The sequence below is a fragment of the Lynx rufus genome, unplaced genomic scaffold (assembly GCF_022079265.1).
Source record: "Lynx rufus isolate CCGP_SWC_20201006 ecotype Redwood Valley unplaced genomic scaffold, mLynRuf1.p SCAF_7, whole genome shotgun sequence".
Taxonomy (NCBI): Eukaryota; Metazoa; Chordata; class Mammalia; order Carnivora; family Felidae; genus Lynx; species Lynx rufus.
In genome coordinates, this window is record NW_025814889.1 from 69,595,350 (window position 1) to 69,617,978 (window position 22,629).

General features: G+C 36.2%; 1 protein-coding gene across 2 annotated transcripts in view; it reads right to left on the reverse strand.

The window, feature by feature from the left end:
• Window positions 1-2,217: 2,217 nt before the first annotated feature.
• Window positions 2,218-22,629, reverse strand: part of GXYLT1 (glucoside xylosyltransferase 1) — a 52,188-nt gene continuing 31,776 nt past the window's right edge. For both annotated transcript variants that reach the window (XM_047065943.1, XM_047065941.1), the window contains 3 exons: window positions 20,482-20,605; window positions 19,995-20,167; window positions 2,218-8,148 (listed from right to left, as the gene is read on the reverse strand). In XM_047065943.1, coding sequence (XP_046921899.1) covers window positions 7,987-8,148; window positions 19,995-20,167; window positions 20,482-20,605 — 459 coding nt within the window. In that variant the 3' untranslated portion in view covers window positions 2,218-7,986. The remainder of the gene's footprint in view (window positions 8,149-19,994; window positions 20,168-20,481; window positions 20,606-22,629) is intronic.

Sequence of the window (22,629 nt, forward strand, 5' to 3'; positions counted from 1 at the left end):
TTTCTCTGATTTATTTCACTTATACCCTCTGGCTCTATCCATGTCGTTGCAAATGGCAAGTTCTCACCCTTTTTTGTGGCTGGGCAATATTTCATGGTGTGTATGTATGTATATTTTTTCTATGTATTTATAATCTATACATCTCTATACGCCACATCTTCTTTACCAATTCATCTACAGATGGATACACTGGGTTGTTTCCATATCTTGGCTATTGTAAATAACGCTGCAATAAATATAGGGGTGCGTATTTCTTTTCAAATTAGTGTTTTTATTTTCTTTTGGTAAATACCCAAGAATGGGATTACCAAATCATATGGTAATTTTATTTTTAATTTTTTGAGGAACCTCTATAACATGTTCTACAGTGGCTGTACCAATTTACATTCTCACCAACAGTGCACAGATGCGTCCTTTTTCTCCACATCCTCACCAACACTTATTTCTTGTGTTTTTGATTTTAGGTGACATCTCATTACGGTTTTAACTTTCATTTCCATGATGACTAGTGATGTTGAGCATCTTTTCATGTGTCTATTGGCCATCTGTATGTCTTCTTTGGTACATTATTCTGGTGACTGCCTATTATTCAACTGAATTATTTGGTTCTTTGGTGTTGAGTTATAGAAGTTCTTTATATATTTTGGAATATTAACCCCTTATCACATATATGTCACTTGCAAATACCTTCTCCCAGTCAGGTTGCCTTTTTGTTTTGTGATGGTTTCCCTTGCTGTGCAAAAGCTTTTTAATTTGGTGTAGTCCCAATAGTTTTTTTTTTCCTTGCCTTTTGTTTCCCTTGCCTGAGGAGACCCATCTAGAAAAATGTTTCTACTGCTGATGTCAAAGAGAGTACTGCCTATATTTTCTTCTAGTTTTATGATTTCATGACTCACATTTAGGTCTTTATAATCCATTTTGAGTTTATTTTTGTGTATGGTATAAAAAGTGGTCCAGTTTCATTCTTTTCCATGTAGTTCTCCATTTTTCGCAGCATCATTTGTTTACGAGACCATCTTTTCCCCATTACATATTCTTGACCCCTCTGTCATAAATTAACTGACCATATTAAATGTGGGCTTATTTCTCAGCTCTCTATTCTGTTCCATAGATCTGTGTGCGCATTTCTATTCCAGGACCACAACTGTTTGATTACTGTAGCTTTGTTGTCTATCTTGAAATCTGGGATTGTGGTACCTCCAGCTTTGTTCTTCTTTCTCAAGATTGCTTTAACTATTTGGGGTCTTTTGTGGTTCCATACAAATTTTAGAATTATTTGTTCTAGTTCTGTGAAAAAATACTGTTGGTATTTTGATAGGGGTTGCATTACTTCACATACTTTTAAGCCTTCCATATTATTTGAATTTTTGTTTCACTAGAGACATTCTGTAACTTATAAAAGATTTAATGGAAAACATGATAAAAACTGCTAATAAGTATTAATAAATTTTTCATCATGAATTTAAAATAACTTTTAAAGACTTCTTGGAAGTAGTCATCATCTCAATAATCTTTTAAAACCCTGTATATCATGACTAGAAAACACATTGTATAAATAATAAAATATATAAAACTGAGAACTGTGAGATCATAACAATACAGACAACTTTTAAAGCAAAATTACCCGTTAGCACAGAAAATGTACTGGTCTCTAATCTGAAAAGTAATCCCCCTGGAAATTATAAGAAATACTTGGGCCAGTAAACCAATGTGTGGTCTGTTGCTGTCTCCCAAGCTCCTAACCCTTCTACCCAACCAACTTTTAACAGAACGCCAACGTTGTTCCCTTTCCTCCGAGCAGCCATTTTTCAAGGGAATTTTTTTCAAGCCATTTTTGAAGTTTGGGGCAAATCTCCATGGTCTGAGCCAACTGTTAACGAATTGCATTCCCTTTGCAAAGCGGCTGTTTTAGACAGACATTATTATGGCTATAAGAGCTAGTAGAACCTTCTTCTTGCAAAAAAAGACGTATATTTCTGCCTCTGGTTGTCATGTGCACCTGGATATTAGCTGTCACTCTGTGGCCATGTGGTTGAGACCAAGCTCACGTGCTGAAAATGCTGAAAAACAGACAGTACCTAGCTTCTGATGACACTGTTCAGCTGTAGAAATAGCCAATCTTGAAATTGCTTACAGCCTAGGCTCCTAGTTATCAGGGATCTCAACCCTAAAGATTCCAAAATTGTTTTTGATTGCTAGAATAATTCAGACACATCATTTGAAGAAATTAAACATTTATCAAGTACATGTTTATTTAGCAACAGCAATACAGTTTCTCAAGAAAAAGAGGAACTGAATTCCCCCACAACAGAACAAAGCAACTTTCCATTATTCTCAGGTTACATTCAAATCTATCATCTTATACCCCTTTAATAAATTTCAAGATACACCAAATACTGGGAGGAAGATAACCAAATTATCCTAAAACCATAGTATTTTAAGGTAAAAGGCAGTTTAAGGGTAGTAATTTCTATATATCACAGTACACCAACAGTCCTTCCTGTAGCTTTAGGACCAAACTAACTCAAAATATTAATGTATTTATGCAAAATGCTTATGAAAAATTGAAACACTTGCAAATTTTTCCAGTTTCTGATTTCAAGGACAGGTGCAAACCATCATCCCCTTCATAGATCTTCTATTACAGCATCCATAAAAAACCATTGGTCCAGCTCTCAAACACTGATGACAATGCATATGATGTATGTGGGTTTTGCTAAGTCTTGAATGGATGACCTATTCTACAGGTATACTACAAACCCTGAATTATTTTTGCACAACATTCCAATATTCCCTGAAGAGATTTTATACAAAGTTAAAAACAGCTATTTTCCATCACAGTCAAAGTTAACTTACTTTTTAAATGGAATAACACTGTTGCGTTCTCTTCATGTTTTACAAGGAGTTGGATGGTAATACGTGTGTGAATATGCTCACAAATTCAGATTGTATATATAAACTAAACATAAGCAAAGGTTCCGCATCAGTTCTTAAGTTTGATATTAAAATGCCTGACCACAGACCCTTCAAAAAGCATTCACAGTATTGGTAATAAGAGAAATTTTCAAGAGATTCTTTTTTCCCTATCTTTTCAAAGGCACTCTTTTGTTTACAAATTGAGTTTATAGAAAATTCTAAACAAACAGTACCATTAGACACTTGGAATTATTGGTAGAGATAAGAGATATGGTGACGACACACTGTTTTCCATTTAAAAGTAAATTTGACATATAATCAATTTTGAACTACCTAGTCCAACAGCTATTCCACATTCTTCTCATGGTTGAGTAATTCCTAGATATCTGAATTAACATTACAGTCATTTTTTGTTTAAAAAAAAAAAAGAACATTCCTGTGCCACCTCTTAGACTTGTCTTAAGTTTATATAACTTTGTTTTAGAAATCTGGTTTCATGTTCAGTTAATTAGGAAACAGCAAATATCAGAACAGCTTAGCCAGACTTTAAGAGGCAAAAAAGGGTTGCTTTGGCAATGTATAAAAGGATAACTGTTACAGTACAAATCACTATTTAATCTACTTTTATTAAATATTAAAATGCATAAGGCAATTGTTGTTTTAAGACACTTGAAAGACATTTAATGAATGGATAACTGGCCCCACATCTGAAATATTGCACCCCTCCTATCCTTCTCTATTTACTCTAAGGAACCAAAAGAGTTATTTAAAAACAAAAAACAGATCCATGATCTTTCTAAAACACTTCAAAGAGGTTCTGATTACCATTAAAGTATTTATTACTTACAATACAAACTTCAGAGAGACACTGAATAGTATCTTTTCAGGCTTTCCCCTTCAGTGTGTTTCTCCTATTCTCTTGAATCCATTCTTAATGGTGTGACTGCAAATATGCCTACTGAGGAATCAATAGATGTGATTTATTGTGTAAACTGCCATTCAAAGCAGGGCAATGATTCCCAAATTTGGCTTCCTATCAGTTTCATGTAAAAAACTGCTGCTAAGATTCCTGGGGCCCTTCGGACCTAACCAAGCCATCCCCTCCACCCCAGCCTCCCCTGTGAATCCATGTGGTTAGTCTTGCATAACCCAACACCTGGGATGACTTTAGAACAATATTATAAAGGAGGGTATCTGCCATCATGTTTCCACAGGTCTTAGCTCACAAACTGGGATCCAGGTAAAAAAAAAATACAATGTTGATCATCACCACTAAATTTAGGTCAGTGAGTAGAGTGACCGGAAAAAGACTCTAGTATTGATAAATCAAACCAAGGTAGCTGTGCTGCCCACCTCTATGAAAGCCAACACCCCTCCTGACCCTGGAGGGTCTCATGAACTGAAACACAAGCCAGAAAGACAGTTGCATGGGGAGGGGGTGCTAAACTAAAAGGTGACTGTTTCCATAGCATTTCTCTCCATCTCCACTTCTCGATTTTCCCACTCTCATTCCATCTTTTCTCTTACTCTGCCGTTTGCCATTCTCACTTTTACTTCCTTCTCTTTCCTCACTTTTCTCACTTTCTCTTTTTTCCTTCTTTTTATTTGATTATTCATTTATAATCACCCCTTTCTGCTCTGCTTTCTCTTTCTTAAAAACTCCTCCTTACATAATATAAGCAAATTCATACTGGAGATATAATACATGTCAGAAAACACTCATCCACTCACCCTAAGGAAACAAAATGATATGTATAGGAGGCAACATAACAAAACAGAACCTCAACAGTAATGCTCGTGTGGCATGTACAAACCATAGAGAATGCATTCAAATCTGTCATTTCTGTTGAGTCACATAACTTCCTGACTTATGACTTCTGAGTCTCATGAGGTGGGAAGAGCATATTGATTGTTTACAAACCAAGGCACATGGAAGGTGAAATGAAATGCCTGGGATCCCAGACCAAGAAAATAATCCAGATGTAACACACAGACTAGTTTTCTTTCCACTATACCAGTAACATCTCATGGGAGGCAAGACGAAAGAGCAACAGATAAGCGGTACTATTATTTCAGGTTCTAAAGTGTCCAAAAGATAACTGGGTTACCTTATATATTATGAACTATTCCTCACAAGGAAAAAAATTTTATGTATTGCTTTAAAATGTAAATCACAATATATATTTTCTAAAGGTTTCCAAGTTCTTTTAAGATGGCTACTTCATACAAATAAAGTTTGACTACAGTTTGAAGTCATTCCACTTTGGTAATATCGTAGCCCAGAGATCGTTCTGAGGTCAGAATTGTTCTAACACAAAGACTCAAAGAACATTATATAATGTAATTTATATAAACTGCATAGATATACTGTTTTATGAAAAGAAATATAATATGTTCTCTAAGTTGTTCTACAATTTTATTTCATTAATGCTGAGAACTGCCTTTCTTAAGAATTCTCAAAGAAAAAGTTACCCTATCTAAAGATAAATTCAGAAAACTCATTTTACTATTGTTATGAACTTTCTGTAATAACCTAAATTTTAGGTAAATATAGCCCCTAAAGTAGGAAGTTTTCACCATACCCCAATTTATGGTAAAATGCCCAATTAAGTCAGATCTGAATAAACCAGATGAAGAACCTTCTAACTGATCTACAGTATGGAGCATGTGACAATGTAAATAACTCACAACATGAGACCACAGTATACAGTTCAGTTGGATTAAATCATGACCATACTCTACATAGTCCCAACCCACTCTATTAGAGGCTCTCTATTCACTGAGGAAATTAAAACTAAGAAACTTACTAATAATATAAATTCCTATTTTTTCAATAACCCCAATTACTCTAATATTTCAGAATCACATTTATAATCCAGCTGTGCCAAGAATTATGGTATTTTAACTTCAATCTTCAAGTTGGCAAAATGATTCCTAATAGTTCTAAACTAGCTGACATCAGAATCACCTGAGGTGCTTATTAAAAACAGAATCATATGACTTATTTTTGTACCCTAATTCTAACATCGGAGACAATTAAGGAAATTTGCTTAGGAATGGATAGTAAATGACGTCAAAGGAGGTATGATGTCATCATAGTTACCAAAGTACTTATAGCGATGAAATAATAGGCTCTCTGGGATTTTCTTTAAGAGACTCTTCAGCAAAGAAAAGGGGAATAGATAATGCAAACATCGTTAAGATATTTTAAGGGTTTAATCTGCGCAAGAAGTACCACTGTACTGTTCTACTTTTGCGTAGTTTTTAAATCTCTTCACTAAAAAAAATGTTTGCAGACTCCATCCTAGACACAGTGTACAAGAGTCTCCTAAGTGAAGCCCAGGGATCCACACTCAACAAGCTCCCCACAAGAGTCTAATATAGACAGGCAAAGTTCTCTCTTGGGGGCCACCAGAAATGATCTTATATGTACCCTCCAAACTTCAAAATTCTAGGATTCTCATTTTCTACTCAATAAACTCAATTTCAGCACAGTTCACAAGATCTCATATTCACCATGGCATTCTGCCAAGGACATAGAGGCTGTGTTCTCTAAACCCATCTATTCGAAGAATGCTGGGCTGGTTATTAACTTCCAATTTGCCTTTTTTACACCTTCCTCTCTCAATTTGACCCTGACTAAAGTGAAAAAGACAGGGGACAACCACACTGACCATGTCTATCTGCATATGTCATGTTTCCACAGAGGGCACTCTAGCTTTATAAAGCTAATCACCACTATTTTCACGCAAGTGGTATTCTTCCTTCATGATTTTCCCTTCTCTAAGTATTAAGATATCAAAAGGGAAAAGAATAACCATGTAGTACTTACTAAAGTGAGACATACACTGCAGGACAGTACATGCTAAGTACTCAGAATCTACAGTTACGTTAGAGAATAGTCAAGAAAACTAAGAGAAATAATGTTTCAAGATTAAAAGAAAGTCTTAAGTGATGCTCAAAAAAGGAAGACATGTACATTAAACCAATCAAAACTACTTTTTTAATACTCAGAACAATCTTCTTAATCCAAATCATTCGTGAATGTTGTCTGACTGACTTAAAGTAAGGCTCTCTACATTTGCTTCTTCAAAAGTATCTTGCAAAGCCATTCTGAGGTAGAAGAAAAAAAAAAGTTTAAATGGACCACCTTTTTTCCTGCTTCATTGTAACCAATATTACTGTTCACAGGAAGTATACAGCTTATGCATTTTGGTCCATCACATTTTCCACAATCACGGAAGTATACTAGTTAGGTTCTCATTTATGATCAGCAGATCTTTTGCTTCCAGAATGCCCAGTAAAGCTGAAAATTTTCATTTAAAGTGATGAAAATTTCCAAAAATATCTGTTTAACAATCTCAGATCTGAGTTTTGGCAAGACAGGTTAGCATATACAAATGAAAATACTACGTTTCACAAACATACAAAGAGACAAAAACTCCCAACATTTTTACCATTTTTTTCACTTTCTTATACAGCTCAGTTTTAAACGTGCAGCTTACTTATAATCTAATCTTAAACATGATTGTCACAGAAATAGTTTAAAACAGAGATGAAATGTATAAAGGCACACATCGATTGTCAATAGTTACATCGGTTACATCACATTGCTTTAGAAACAGAACACGTTCTGTTCCTGTAAACTTTGTGTCACACATTTAAAGTGAGGTTAGTGCTGACATAAAACTACTGCTATACTCACAGTTTGAGTGTTTTCACTGTGTATGAGGTACATTTTCTCCATCCATACACCCCTACTGTTCTTACTTACTTGAGAAGAGTCAACCAAATTCTGTAGGCTACAACCATTCAATGTTTTCATCAATACTGGAATGACAGCAAATAACATTACAAAACATCAGAGATCAAAAGTGTCTTCTTGTTGGGATCCAATACTTTAACTTATTCTTCATTACATGAATATTTGCTTATTTAACTTCTTCAGGAAAAACAATTATTCTGAAGATGAATAATTCCTTCCTGAACACTTCATTCAAGACTATTCCTTCACACATATCCCCTGATATTTTGTTGTTTTAATTCATTTGATTTGGCAGTCACCAAGAATCACCTTTCCTTTGGTGGTCTATCATAACGATCTTGTATGCTTTTTGTTAGCTGTTTGATAAATATTTTGTAAATTTTTCCACAGTAGGTATGGACTGTCTTTTGTAGTTCCAGTTCTAAAGGTTTTAATAAGGAACGGATGTTGTCATCTTTAAAAGAACACTAGAGAAAGAAAATAAAAAGACAAAGATATATATAAAAATTTAATTAAACTCCAAACAACTTCTTCAATCAATTTAATATTGGTCACTTCCAGTCTCACAAAAAGTATATATGCTCAACAAATATGTTCAATGAATTAAATGGCTGTATGATCTCACATTAGTGGAGAAAGTCAGAGTAAATCACTGGGGGCATCAGGGAAAGTTTTTCAGAGAAGATGTAATGGAGGCAGGGCATCCTAAGCCAAGGCAAGAAAGAACATGTACAAGGGGCAGAGAAGGCCCAGAGACACGTACTGGTATAAGATGATGATCAAAAGTTCTGAAGGTGTCTGAGAGACACTAAGGAAGGACGAAAGTCACTCTGGTAACAGTGTTGAGGCTGTACTACAAAGGATTGAGAGAAAGCCATGGAGTGGGAGGAATGTAAAACGCCAGCACAGTTCAGGGTTTCCCGAAGAGCCCCTAACTGCACAAAGGGGTCCCATGGGTAAATGCATTTGGGAGCTGCTGCACATTATGCACTCTTCATGGGAACTCACACTGGCACATGAAAAGCCCAAGGGTGTCTGGGGGGCTCAGTCGGTTAAGCATCTGACTTCAGCTTATGTCATGATCTCATGGCTTGGGAGTTCGAGCCCTGCGTCAGGCTCTGTGCTGACAGCTCAGAGCCTGAAGCCTGCTTCAGATTCTGTCTCCCTCTCTCTGGGTCTCCACCCCCCCTCCCCCACCACTTACACTCTCTCTCTCTCTCAAATATGAATAAACATTTTAAAAAAAGAAAGAAAAAGCAAAGCAAAGCCGTAAACAGTAAAATGAAAAATACACATGTTGAACATTGTTTGGCCCACTATTTCCAAAATATATTTTTGACCAGTCCTTTTTCCCTGTAAAATACATTAATATCCCAAGGAATATATTTTGAAAAATACTGTAGTAGCAGCTAAGTGGAAATAACTTGTGATTTTAGTGTTTTCAACCAGCTCTGTTTTTTTAAAATAATTTTTTCAAGTTTATTTTGAGAGAGAGCGGGAGAGCACAAGTAGGGGAGGGACAGAGGGAGAAGGGGACAGAAGAATCCCAAGCAGGCTCCATGCTGTCTGCGCAGAGCCCATTGCAGGGCTCGATCCCAAGAACGCGAGATCATGACCTGAGCTGAAACCAAAAACAGGACGCTTAACCTACTGAGCCACCCAGGCATCCCTAACCAGCTATATTGTTTTATTTGGCCTTTGCAACTAGGCATTTTTTCAATTAGAATGATAGATGGGGCTTGAAAATGGAACATTTTATGTGAAAGTTTGGTATCAGTGAAATATGCAAGATCTTGAAGGAAATCCAGAACCTGAAATCACAGAAGGATCAAATGACCTGAGGTCATTCCCAAGGTTCACCACCATGACACTGAGGGGAAGGAAAGGAAAGGAAAGGAAAGCACCACTTGAATCACAATTAGTGAGTCTTCAGGAAGCCGCAGCCAACCTTTGGAAACAGGATGAACTTGGATGATAATTTGTAACATGGCTTTTATCACTGTATAAATGTAAACAGATGCTAAACCTCAGTATCTCTTCAGAAAGAAAACTATGAGCATTAACTGCATGAAACCATCACTCTTGGGGTGATTTTCAAAACCCAATCACATACACTGAAGATAAACATTGTTTTGAAGATCAAAAAAAGGGGGGAAGGGGAGCTTCATGTAATGAAAATAATTTAAAAAAAGAAAGAAAGAAAATAACTGACACATAGGTATCTGAGAGAAATTAAAAGCTGGACTAGTTTTGTTTTGGTTTATTTTGGTTTGGTTTGGTTTGGTTTGGTTTAAAGGACCTCCTACATGCAAAGCACCTAAGAGCTTTAAATGTATTAAGCATTTAAGCCTCACACCAACTTTAGGAACGGTAATATAATTACCCCACTTACAATCAAGCAACTAAGTTACAAACAACTGAGGCAAGGAGAGAGAATTCTCCTCGTTACAAAGGTAGTTAAGTAGCCAAGCCAGAATTCAACCCCAGCTCCAAAACTACAAGCTGCCGACCACCACACAGCACTGCTGTATTTATCCAAATAAATATATGAAACTGTGTGAGATCAGTTTCAAAAGTCCTGTTGAAAGGTAAAGCTCAATTAACAGTGGGAAACTGGGAAAACAGCTATGCTGTGTAAAGGTGTGCCTAAAATTTGTTTGGGGTTAAAAGCAGCAGCCATGTTGAACGAGGCAACCTTTATCAAGTGACACTGTCAAGTAACATCTCAACGTACCAAAAAACATGCTTGGACAACTGTGTTTGAGAGGCAGATAATACTGCGAAGACCAAACTACGATCTTTTTCTTACTCAGCAATGACAATAAAATAAAAACATTACAAAGCTGCTTAAAAGTTAATTCCCAGAGGGGCACCTGGTGGCTCAAGCAGTTAAGCGTCTGATTCCTGATTTAGACTCAGGTCATGATCCTATGGTTCGGTCAGTGCAGAGCCTACTTGCTATTCTGTCTCCCTCTCTCTCCGCCCCTCCCCCGTTTGCTCTTTATATCTCTCAAAATAAAAATAAACTAAAAAAAAGAGTTAATTCCCACAAATATGAAGTACTTGAGATTCAGTTCATTCATTTTCATGTTATTTAAATCCAAGTGCTTGTGGTTAAAAATTTTTTTCTTCCCTGAGAAACTATTTTGATGAAGATTTTTATGAAATAATAACAGTGCCTCATGAATTAGAGCTCTAATTTTAGTCCCAATAACACAACTAATTTTACCTTTAAGAGAGAAGATGATAAATTACCAAAATTTCCAACTATATAAATACAGCCTGAAGCCCCAGCACCTTCTGCCATTCATATAATCTGTACCACCAAAAAGTTGTGCAGGACATAATTTGCATCTAGGCACTCCCCTTCCCAGAGGCCACATGTGGCCTTACCTGACTACAGGCCTCTTTCCACACTGGATGCTGTGCCTGACTCATTCACCTTTCCTTCTCTGCCTAGTACTCATCCTTGTAGCTCAGTTCAAATGTCTGCACTTCTGAGAAGCCTTTCCTCATACAGTTAATCACTCCTTCTTCACTGGCACAGTACCCAGTACACAAACTTTTAAGATCATGCTTTTATACATAAGACTGTCAGTTGAAAGGCAGTGAATAAGTATTGAGGCTAAGATGACCACAATTAGATAATCTGAGGCATTTTCAAAGAATAGAACAGGTTTTTAAAAGATGACAAAATAGCAGTTCAATCCAACAAAATGCTGAGAGCCAAGTACACACAAGAAGGTCCAATAGTAACCCTAAACCACGATTTCACCTTCCATGGTTTCTGTTCCCTGCAGCCAACTGCAGTCTGGAAGCAGATGGTCCTCTTTCTGACACACTGTGAGAAGGTCAACAATAGCCTAACGCTGCTACAATGCCTCACTTCATCCCATCACATAGGCATTTCATCATCCCACATCATCACAGGAAGAAGGGTGAGCACAGGACAATAAGATATTTTGAGAGAGACTACATTCACATGACTTTTATTACAATATATTGTTATAACTGTTCTATTTCATTATTGGTTATCGTTAATCTCTTATGTGCCTAATTTATAGAGTAAATTTTATCACAGATATGTCTGTATAGGAAAAAACAAGTAGGTATAGGGTTCAGTAGTATCTACAGTTTCAGACATCCACTGGGGGTCTTGAAACATGACCCATGGATTAGGGGTGGGGACTACCATTGCATAGGAGGGAAACACTCAGGACTCCCTTGCAGAGATAGTTATGCAAATATAAGCAGGATGTGGAGTAAATCAAAGTTAACACAGAACCACCAAGAAATGTAATTCAGAATGAAATACATGAAGCAGAAAATACCTTATAGAGCAATAAAATGTTTTGTTCCCATTTTGCATTCGCAATTTCTAATCTTAATATTTTTATTCACTCAACAACTAATATTTAACAAATACGTATGGACTGTAAAACCTGATTTGCTGGAAGACACAGCCATGCATTTACATTTTAAAGATGGTTCATATCCTTTATAATTCAAATTGTTCATCTGCATTCAATGGCTATGACTAAGTTTCTGTCTGAAACTCACATAAATACCCTTGTCTGAATGCAATGCTTTTAAAAATTACACTTCTCGTTGAATTATAGATAAGGGAAGATAAAAACATTAAGCAAGAGCACCATAAAAGACTGATTAACTTCATTAAATTGAAAAATGGAAACATATAGCAATAGTTAATACAGATCCAAAACAAACACAAATAATCATTAATTCAGTATTTAAAAATATTTTAAAAGATTTATTTTTTAAAAATCAAGCATAATTAATCACCTTAAAACCATTACTCATCTTTTTAAAGGTATATATTTACCAAAGATAAAAGAAAAGATCATATAAAACTCGTGAGATTTAATTCCTCAATAACAGATTTTCTTAATGCTCAAAGGAAACAAAGAAATCCTATTTTTATAGGAATGCATTTCTTTTCAATCGTGCAGTCTCAGAATCCCAAAAGTACTTTTCTTCATTTTTATCACCTTTTGACAACCCACGATAAAGCATTATTAATATACAAAATTGATTTCTGAGGGCATACAAGGTCTGCTACATTAAAATGAACATCAACACTAAATTTTATAATTCTTCGGTGAGTGTCACTGTATCATGATAAACTGATTACCCAGAAACTTTATCTGTCAACTTTATAGAAGAAGAAACTTAGCAAATACACAAAATGGTAGCCTACAATGCTCTCAGCACTGCACCTACCGCCACGTTTGAGAAACACCAATTTCCAGGAAAAAACTTCAGTTCCTTATCACTGCAGATCACTTAACCTGGCCCTGCACCAGCACACTGACCCCATCCCAGCCACTGCGAACCCAGCACTCCATCCAACTGAACAGCTCCACACCTGACCTCTCTGTGGACTTTTTGTGAAAAAAGGATTTTTTTGTGTAGAAAACCCCTGAACCTTTTTCTCAAGCAGTACTCTGCCCAGAAAGACCATCCTCCTGGAAAACTCTTACTCATTCAAGGCCCACTTCAAATGGCTCCTTGTGAGGCCTTCCCTGGCCCTTCAAGGCAAAAAGCTCTTAACAGTTTCAGTACCATCTCCGTCACAACGGATTATAGTTAAGTATTTTCATTCTCATTCCTATTAATGAGGATGTACTAGGCCAGTTATTAGCAATAAAAAAAACAAGTATCTAGAAAATAGGGTCAATCAGCTCTTCTCCTGACCCCCACACTTAAACCAAACTAGCACTATTATCTATTTATGTTGTCTTCACATCCACATAAGATTAGGCACAGTCTAGTCGAACAGAGTACATCTGCATGAGGGATAAGTGGTTACATGTATTTCTCCCAAAGTATCAGTGAATTAGCTGCATAGACAGTGAAGACATAGCCCATTAAGCAAAATCATAAATCCATTTGGATTTGCCCCAAGTCTTGGTCCCCAACATATTCACGGAGACCTAGTTCATGCATCCATCTAGGGGTATGTAAAGTATAATCGCTCCCTTGGCACAAAAACATAGACCAATGGAATAGAATAGAAACCCCAGAACTAGACCCACAAACGTATGGCCAACTCATCTTTGACAAAGCAGGAAAGGACATCCAATGGAAAAAACACAGTCTCTTTAACAAATGGTGCTGGGAGAACTGGACAGCAACATGCAGAAGGTTGAAACTAGACCACTTTCTCACACCATTCACAAAAATAAACTCAAAATGGGCAAAGGACCTGAATGTGAAACAGGAAACCATCAAAACCCTAGAGGAGAAAGCAGGAAAAGACCTCTGACCTCAGCTGTAGCAATTTCTTACTTGGCACATCCCCAAAGGCAAGGGAATTAAAAGCAAAAATGAATTACTGGGACCTTATGAAGATAAAAAGCTTCTGCACAGCAAAGGAAACAACCAACAAAACTAAAAGGCAACCAACGAAATGGGAAAAGATATTTGCAAATGACATATCGGATAAAGGGCTAGTATCCAAAATCTATAAAGAGCTCACCAAACTCCACACCCAAAAAACAAATAACCCAGTAAAGAAATGGACAGATAACACGAATAGACACTTCTCTAAAGAAGACATCCGGATGGCCAACAGGCACATGAAAAGATGCTCAACGTCGCTCCTCATCAGGGAAATACAAATCAAAACCACACTCAGGTATCACCTCACGCCAGTCAGAGTGGCCAAAATGAACAAATCAGGAGACTACAGATGCTGGAGAAACGGGAACCCTCTTGCACTGTTGGTGGGAATGCAAATTGGTGCAGCCACTCTGGAAAACAGTGTGGAGATTCCTCAAAAAATTAAAAATAGACCTACCCTATGACCCAGCAGTAGCACTGCTAGGAATTTACCCAAGGGATACAGGAGTACTGATGCATAGGGGCACTTGTACCCCAATGTTTATAGCAGCACTCTCAACAATAGCCAAATTATGGAAAGAGCCTAAATGTCCATCAACTGATTGAGTGGATAAAGAAATTGTGGTTTATATACACAATGGAGTACTACGTGGCAATGAGAAAAAATGAAATATGGCCCTTTGTAGCAACGTGGATGGAAATGGAGAGTGTGATACTAAGTGAAATAAGTCATACAGAGAAAGACAGATACCATATGTTTTCACTCTTATGGGGATCCTGAGAAACTTAACAGAAACCCATGGGGGAGGGGAAGGAAAAAAAAGAGGTTAGAGTAGGAGAGAGCCAAAGCATAAGAGACTCTTAAAAACTGAGAACAGGGGCGCCTGGGTGGCGCAGTCGGTTAAGCGTCCGACTTCAGCCAGGTCACGATCTCGCGGTCCGTGAGTTCGAGCCCCGGTCGGGCTCTGGGCTGATGGCTCAGAGCCTGGAGCCTGTTTCCGACTCTGTGACTCCCTCTCTCTCTGCCCCTCCCCCGTTCATGCTCTGTCTCTCTCTGTCCCAAAAATAAATAAACGTTGAAAAAAAAAAAATTAAAACAAAAAAAAAAACTGAGAACAAACTGAGGGTTGATGGGGGGTGGGAGGCAGGGGAGGGTGGGTGATGGGTATTGAGGAGGGCACCTTTTGGGATGAGCACTGGGTGTGGTATGGAAACCAATTTGACAATAAACTTCATATACTGAAAAGAAAAATAAAAAAAAAAAAAAATAAATAAAGTATAATCGCTCCCTGTCAACTCACCTTAATTACATAAAAGAGGATTGTTAAGACGGGGGAAAAAAGAACAGATATCTAAGGCAAGGGTGGGGGAGGGGCAGTATAATTTTTTTCATTGTCAATATAAAGCAGATGCTTAAAAGAGGAAAATGAGTGATGGGCACTGAGGAGGGCACTTGTTGGGATGAGCACTGGGTGTTTATGTAAGCTAATTTGACAATAAATTATATTAAAAATATAATAATAATAATAAAAAAAGGAAACCCCAGACACCAGCATGGGGGGGGGGGAGGTTTAAAAAAAAAAAGAGGAAATCCCGTTTACAAAGGCAACAAAGAAATTAAAATACTGAAGTATAAACTTATGATCTGTTCAAAATATGAACACATCTATTAAACATTCATGAAAGACACAAATGGAAAGATAGCCCTTGTTCTTGATTAAGATGTCTCAACAACCAAACGTCTCAACACCATCAAAATGTCTGCAGCTCCTAAGAAGCGGACTCACTCCCAATAAAAATACAAAATGAGTTAATATTTGTAGAAAAAGGTATCTACAATAGCTAGGAAAACAGTAAGAACAGGCTCTGAAGAAGAAGTAACCCTACCAAATATTAAAACATAACACAACACTTTTATAATTAAAATAGTATTGCATTAGTACAAAAATAGGCCAATGTAACAAAACAGAAAATCCAGATATTACAACAGAACTTTAGTATATAATAAAGTCAGTATCTCAAATCTTTGGGTTAAAGACAGACTTAAATAAACGGGTATTGAGACAAGATAGCCATTTGGGAAAAGGTCCATACCTCACCAAATACAAAAGATTAAGTTCCAAATTGAGCAGAAGACTAAATGTAATAAATGATACAGTATGCAGGTGAATTGTTCTACAACCTGACTGTAAGAATTAAAAGGCTTTCTAATTATGAATTTTTCTTAAAACTTTTAAAAACTTGATTACATAAAATTAAAAAAAAATTTTTTTGCAAAAAATGCTATAAACAAAGTAGAACTGGCAGAAAATATTTCTAGCAGATATCACAGATAAAGGACTAATGTCCCTAAAATACAAAGAACTTACAACAATTGGCAGGAAAGGAGGGGGAAGCAAACACCAAAATTCCCTCATGGTGATGGTTGCACAACTCTGTAAATATGCTAAAAATTACTGAATTATGCACTTTATTTTTTAATTTTTAACGTTTATTTAATTTTGAGAGAGAGAGAGAAAAAGAGTGCAAGCAGGGAGGTGGGGGGTGGCAGGGCACAGGGAGAGGAAGACACAGAATCCGAAGCAGGCTCCAGGCTCTGAGCTGTCAGCCCAGAGTCCAAGGTATGTCTTGAACTCATGAACTGCAAGATCATGACCTGAGCCAAAGTCGTAAGCTTAAGGGACTGAGCCACCCAGGAGCCGTGAATTATGCACTTTAAATGAGTGAACTTTGTATATATAAATTATGTGTCTAGAAAATTATTTATTTTTTTAATGTTTATTTATTTTTGAGAGAGAAAGAGAGCACAAGTTGGGGAGGGGCAGAGAGAGGGAGACACAGAATCCAAAGCAGCTCTAGACTCTGAGCTGTCAGCACAGAGCCCAACACAGGGCTCAAACCCACGAACCATGAGATCATGACCTGAGAGTCGGACACTTAACCAACAGAGCCACCCAGGTGCCCCTCAATAAAATTATTTTTAAAAACCTAAAGAATAGGTAAAAGAGACCTGAAAGAAAATTCACCAAAGAAAAGATATGAAAATGGCCCTTACATATATAAAACGATGCTGACCTCACTCATAAAAGAAATTAAAACTAAACTAAGATTCCATTTCTCACTCATCTAAATGGCAAAATTTTGAAGGCTTGAAAACACACTCTACTGATGAGGCTGTTGGGAAATAGGCCTCCTCATAAAACGTGGGCAGGAATTCAAATAATCCTTCTGTAGGGGAAATAGGCAGTATCTTCAATCCTTAATGCCACTTGCAGGAACTTACCCTGAAGATACATCTCCCATCAATACAAACATATATACGGCAAGGTTATGCACTGCTGCATTATTCAGAATTCAATATGTTGGAAACTATGAAAATGTTCAAATGTAAGAGATTGCTTGAATAAACGCTGGTATATACAGAAAACTCTGAAATAGGATACAGTCTTTAAAAAAAAAAAGATAAATGGGGGGGGATGGGTGAAACAGGTGATGGGCATTAAGGAGTGCACTTGTGATGATCACTGAGTGGTGGATATATAGAATTGTCGAGTCACTATATTGTACACCTGAAACTAACATAACACTGCATGTTAACTATACTGGAATTAAGATAAAATTTTTTAAAAAGAGGAAGAGATTTATTAATGCATGAATTTTTAGACTTTTAAGTGAAAAAAACAAAGCAAATAATATAAACAGTATGCTTATATTTTGTGTAAGAAAAGGGGATTACAAAAAAGAAAAAGAAAAGCGGTATCACAAAATATACATGTATCTGCTCATATATACAGGAAGGACAAATCAGAAAACAATGAAACGGATAATTTATGGGTTTGGGGGCTTAGGGTGGAAGGGGAGGGGGAAAAGTGATACTTCTGAGTAAACCTTTATATAGTTTTGACTTTTATTAACATTTAGCATATCAAATTAAAGTTGAATCAGTAGGAGCATCTGGCTGTGTCAGTCAGTAGACATGCAACTCTTCATCTTGGGGTTGTGATTAACTTCCCACACTGGGTGTGGAGATTACTTAAAAATAAAATCTTTAAAAAAAATAAAAATAAAAATAAAAAAATAAAGTTGAATCAATAAAGGAGGAAAAAACTTAAAACTGAAAGCATATCGAAGCAAATAAACCCAACTGTATTTCAAATGAATAAAATAACCACACTGAAAGGTAGGAAAAAGAACTAATCCAAGTAGCTGCTGAACACAGTATTGAGTACATGCTCTCATGGGGGTATGGGGGGAAAGTGGTAGATAATGGGAACAAATCCTTAACTCTTCTTAGTAGGTTGGTTTTTACCAAAGAATACAGCATTTCTAAAATTATTTTAAATGTATTGTAAGATTAAGCAGATAGGATGTGCTTTATGTCAAAAGGCAGGATTCTAACTGTGGAAGGAGCTAAAACATGAAAACAGAGTAGAAAGCAGGAAGAGCCTTGGGGCAACAGTGGAGGCATCAGTGTGGGTACATGATTGTATATCATATACACTGAATGCATATATGTGTGTATTTAATTTTCCTAGCTCTGTCACTGAAAGAGCTCAGTGGCAAAGACAGTGGCTCAGAAGCAAAGACACCCTTGTGGCAATAAGCATGCCTAGCACCCAGAGCCCTCTAAAAGAAACCAGAGCTCCTTTGACAGATAGCTATTTTCAGGGTTAAGACAGGGAACGTAAAACAAGTTGAGCCTAGCATATTTTGTTGAAAAAATAATAAAGAGGGGTGCCTGGATGCCCAGTCGGTTAAGCATCTGACTTTGGCTCAGGTCATGATCTCATGATTCGTGGGTTTGAGTCCTCCATCGGGCTCTGTGCTGACAGCTGAGAACCTGGAGCCTGCTTCAGATTCTGTGTCTCCCTCTCTCTCTTTCCATCCCCTATTCATGCTCTCTCTCTCTATCAAAAATAAGCATTAAAAAAAATAATAATGAAGTGGTACTCAAAACAATGATGGGAATATGTCAGATGAGCACCTGAGTTTACCAAAAGGGACTCCCAATGACCAAACTGGAAACAACTTAGGCATCAACATAATAAAAGGAAATACTGCATTATAAATCATTAAAAAAAAAAAACTATCAATGACTTCTTACTGTTAATGTACAGATCAATAAATTGATAAAAAGGGATGGCTCTACTTTACAGGAGAATGCTAGAGTGCCAAAGTTGTATGCAGAAGGACAGCTAGGGCTGGATAATCATCAATTTGTGACTACCACAGTAAAGACTGGTTTGAACAAGAACCAACAATGGATGCTATATACAGTTTAGAAATTTTGATGAGAAGCAGGGTATTTCCATAAGAGGGAAAAAAACCTACACAATGGAGAAACTGAACGACATTTTGAGTGAGTGATTAAAACCAGCATCACCAATGAAGGGCAGGCACACAAAGGTGACTGTGAATGTGATACCCTGAGAAGGACACATCATTTACAGTGTTTTGCCCTGGAGGACATACCCTAAACCTCATCATAAGGAAACATCAGACAAGCCAATATAAAGAACAGTCTAATACGGAAGGAGGTAAAGAGGCTCTACTCTCCAAAAATGTCAATGTCATAAAAGACAAAGAAAAACTGAGAAACTGTTCTACATCAAGAAACTAAAGACACATGAAAATAATATATCAATATTAAATTTCCTGAGTTTGGTACCTACACTGTGGTTAGTAAGAGAATGTCCCTGTTCTTAGTGAAAACACACTCAAGTCTTTAAGGAACAGAAGAGCATTATGTGTGCAACTTATATTCAAATGGTTCAGAAAAAAACATGTCTATATAGAAAGAGAACCAATGATAAAGCAAATGATGTAATATGTTAGTAATTAATGAACATTAGTAAAGGATATGGACATTTTTTGTATATTCTTGCATATTCTCTAAGTTTGTAAGAATTTCAACATAGAAAGTTCAAAAAATAAAAGAACACATTCTTACATTTCTCAGTGCTTCATAAATAGCTCTAAATGCCGGTTGTTTATCATCATGGTAAACACCTCTGTTCCCATGAAGAATAAAGATTCCTTCTTCTTCTGCTTCCTGGCAATTGCTTCCATATATACAATGATCTGGTCGATAATTCCATTGACATGGAAAAACAAAAAGGCTTTCTATGTGAAGAAAAATAAAACAATAAAGCAAATAACTCTAATTCCACGAATGAACATTCTGCAAAAATTTTAGTTTAAAAATACTGCTCTTACAGGAAATTTAAAATAGTGCAAAATACGTTTGGCATTTAGATCCCTTCCTACGAAAACAAGATGAAGAAAAGTTTAAAAATAAACGTTTTACTCTGTCTTAAACATAATTAGTGATATTCATTAATATAAGCCAAAGTCAAATAAATGCATTTCTTCATTTTTGACGACATATTACCTGATGTTTTACAAATGCAACGAATGAAAGAAATTTAAATGATTACCTGGATTATGAAAAAAGATGATATTCAACAGATCTTGATCCCCCCATGTGATATTCAGTTTGTATTTTTTAAGCAGTGGCATAAGTATATCTCCCCATCGCAGCCGTACAGCTGTCATGTCATTCTGTGGGGAAATACATCAAGAAATGCTCAGGCTTCCATGTTTCAAATGGCAGCACAAGGACAGTTCCCCATTCTTCCCTTAGCATTACAGAGCAGCAAGGAGAAATGCAAACTTCTTTTCTTATAAAACCAAGTGACTCAAATGTAAACCTAAATGTGAGTAGGGCTGTCCATTTGGGAGCAGGGAAGATAAAAGAAGACATCTGAAGCTGCATGTAGAAGTGACAAAACTAATAAAAGTCAGGAAAGAATAGGAAAGAGAAAGTAGGTGACAGTGTAAAGTACTATGACTATGACCTTATCTTAAAATGCAGATAGTTTTAGTACTTGTATCATATGTCTAGATATCACCTATGTCTATGTCACAGAGCTTTTTGGGGTTCAACCTGTTAATGTATAAGGTACTTGGAACTTTTTATCTAATGTATAAATAAAAAGTACCTGGCACATAGTACATACTTAATGTTAGCTATTACTGTTACCATGATCACTATCATTCTTAGACTGATTTGCTAATTTTTTATAATTGACATTTCAAAGAAATCCACTTGAAACTGATAAATCAAAAACAGGTAGTGAATTTTATCATTTGCCTTTTCAGTCTCTGTAAAGTTGCTCATAAGCTCATTATTTTAAAGCAGAAAGTCAAATACCCAAGGAAACAAAAGAGTTCAAAGAGGGCTCTGGATCTTGTGAATGTGGGTGACAAGCGGTGGAGATGAATACTAAGCCTTTTCAACTCATTTCCTTCTTTTAAACTCTCCAGACTTAAACCAGTATTCTTCAAAGTGCAATTTACAGTGTGCAGAACAGTGAATTTTTGATGTCCTTCACAATATTAAGTACAGAAATTAAGAGTAACATTTAGAAACATTTATAGCAATTCAAGAGAATAATTTTATATTTAATCTAATATGTTTCTAGTCACACACACAAAAATGTAAAAAACATTTTTCTAGTAACTTATATACATCATTTTTACAAACATATTGGCTCATGAAAAACTAAATTTAAAATACAAAATTGATCCCCCATACACAGTTTGAATGGCATTGTTATAAGCTATTCTAGGATATATAATAAACACAATGGGGGTGTAACAATCTATTCCTTAAGAAAGAGAAAGAAAAGCCAGAGTTTCTGGGGGAAAAGCTACATATTTAAACTAAATATTATCTGCTATAGTCATATTACCCTCGTGCCAAGTCTTTCAACACAGTAAACACAGTAATTATAAAATAATCAGGAATTCCCCAAAACAATGACTGAAAGAAGTTTTATTTAAGGAAATAATAAGAAAATACTTTGTTGAAAGGACGACTCTGAAGTAAGTCATTTAGCATGTTAACTAAATGTTCTTAGGGTAAGAAAAGGGAAATCTGAGTTATAAAAGGACAATGACTAGCAACACATTCAACACACAGGGCTGGTGAACCCCTTGTACCATGCCATTTTCAAATCTTCATTGGATTCTGTGCATTCAAATACATAAATATAAATATATAAAGAAATACACCTATTCAGGGGCACCTGGGTGGCTCAGTCAGTTGAGAATCTGACTTCGGCTCAGGTCATGATCTCAGGGTTCGTGAGTTTGAGCCCCGCATTGGGCTCTGTGCTGACAGCTCAGAGTCTGGAGCCTGCTTTGGATTCTGTCTCTCTCTCTCTGCCCCTCCCCCACTCGCACTGTCTCTCTCTGCCTCTCTCTCTCAAAAATAAATTTTAAAAATATTTTTTAAAAAAAGAAATATGCCTATTCAAAGAAAAAAAAATCAATGAAAGATAAAATTACAAGGTCTAGTGAAGTCTTCAGAAAAAAAGGAAAATAACTTTAAGGAAAAGTTCTACTATAAAAATATTTGATGAAAATATATAAAAACCATGTTAAAAATAACACTATTATATGCTAATTATATAACCTAGAATATCCAAAACAACTAATGAAAAACTATACAAAATTAGTTTAGAAAAGAGGAATTACATATAAAAGAAGTTCAAGTTAATAGAAACTGTTTTAAAAATAGA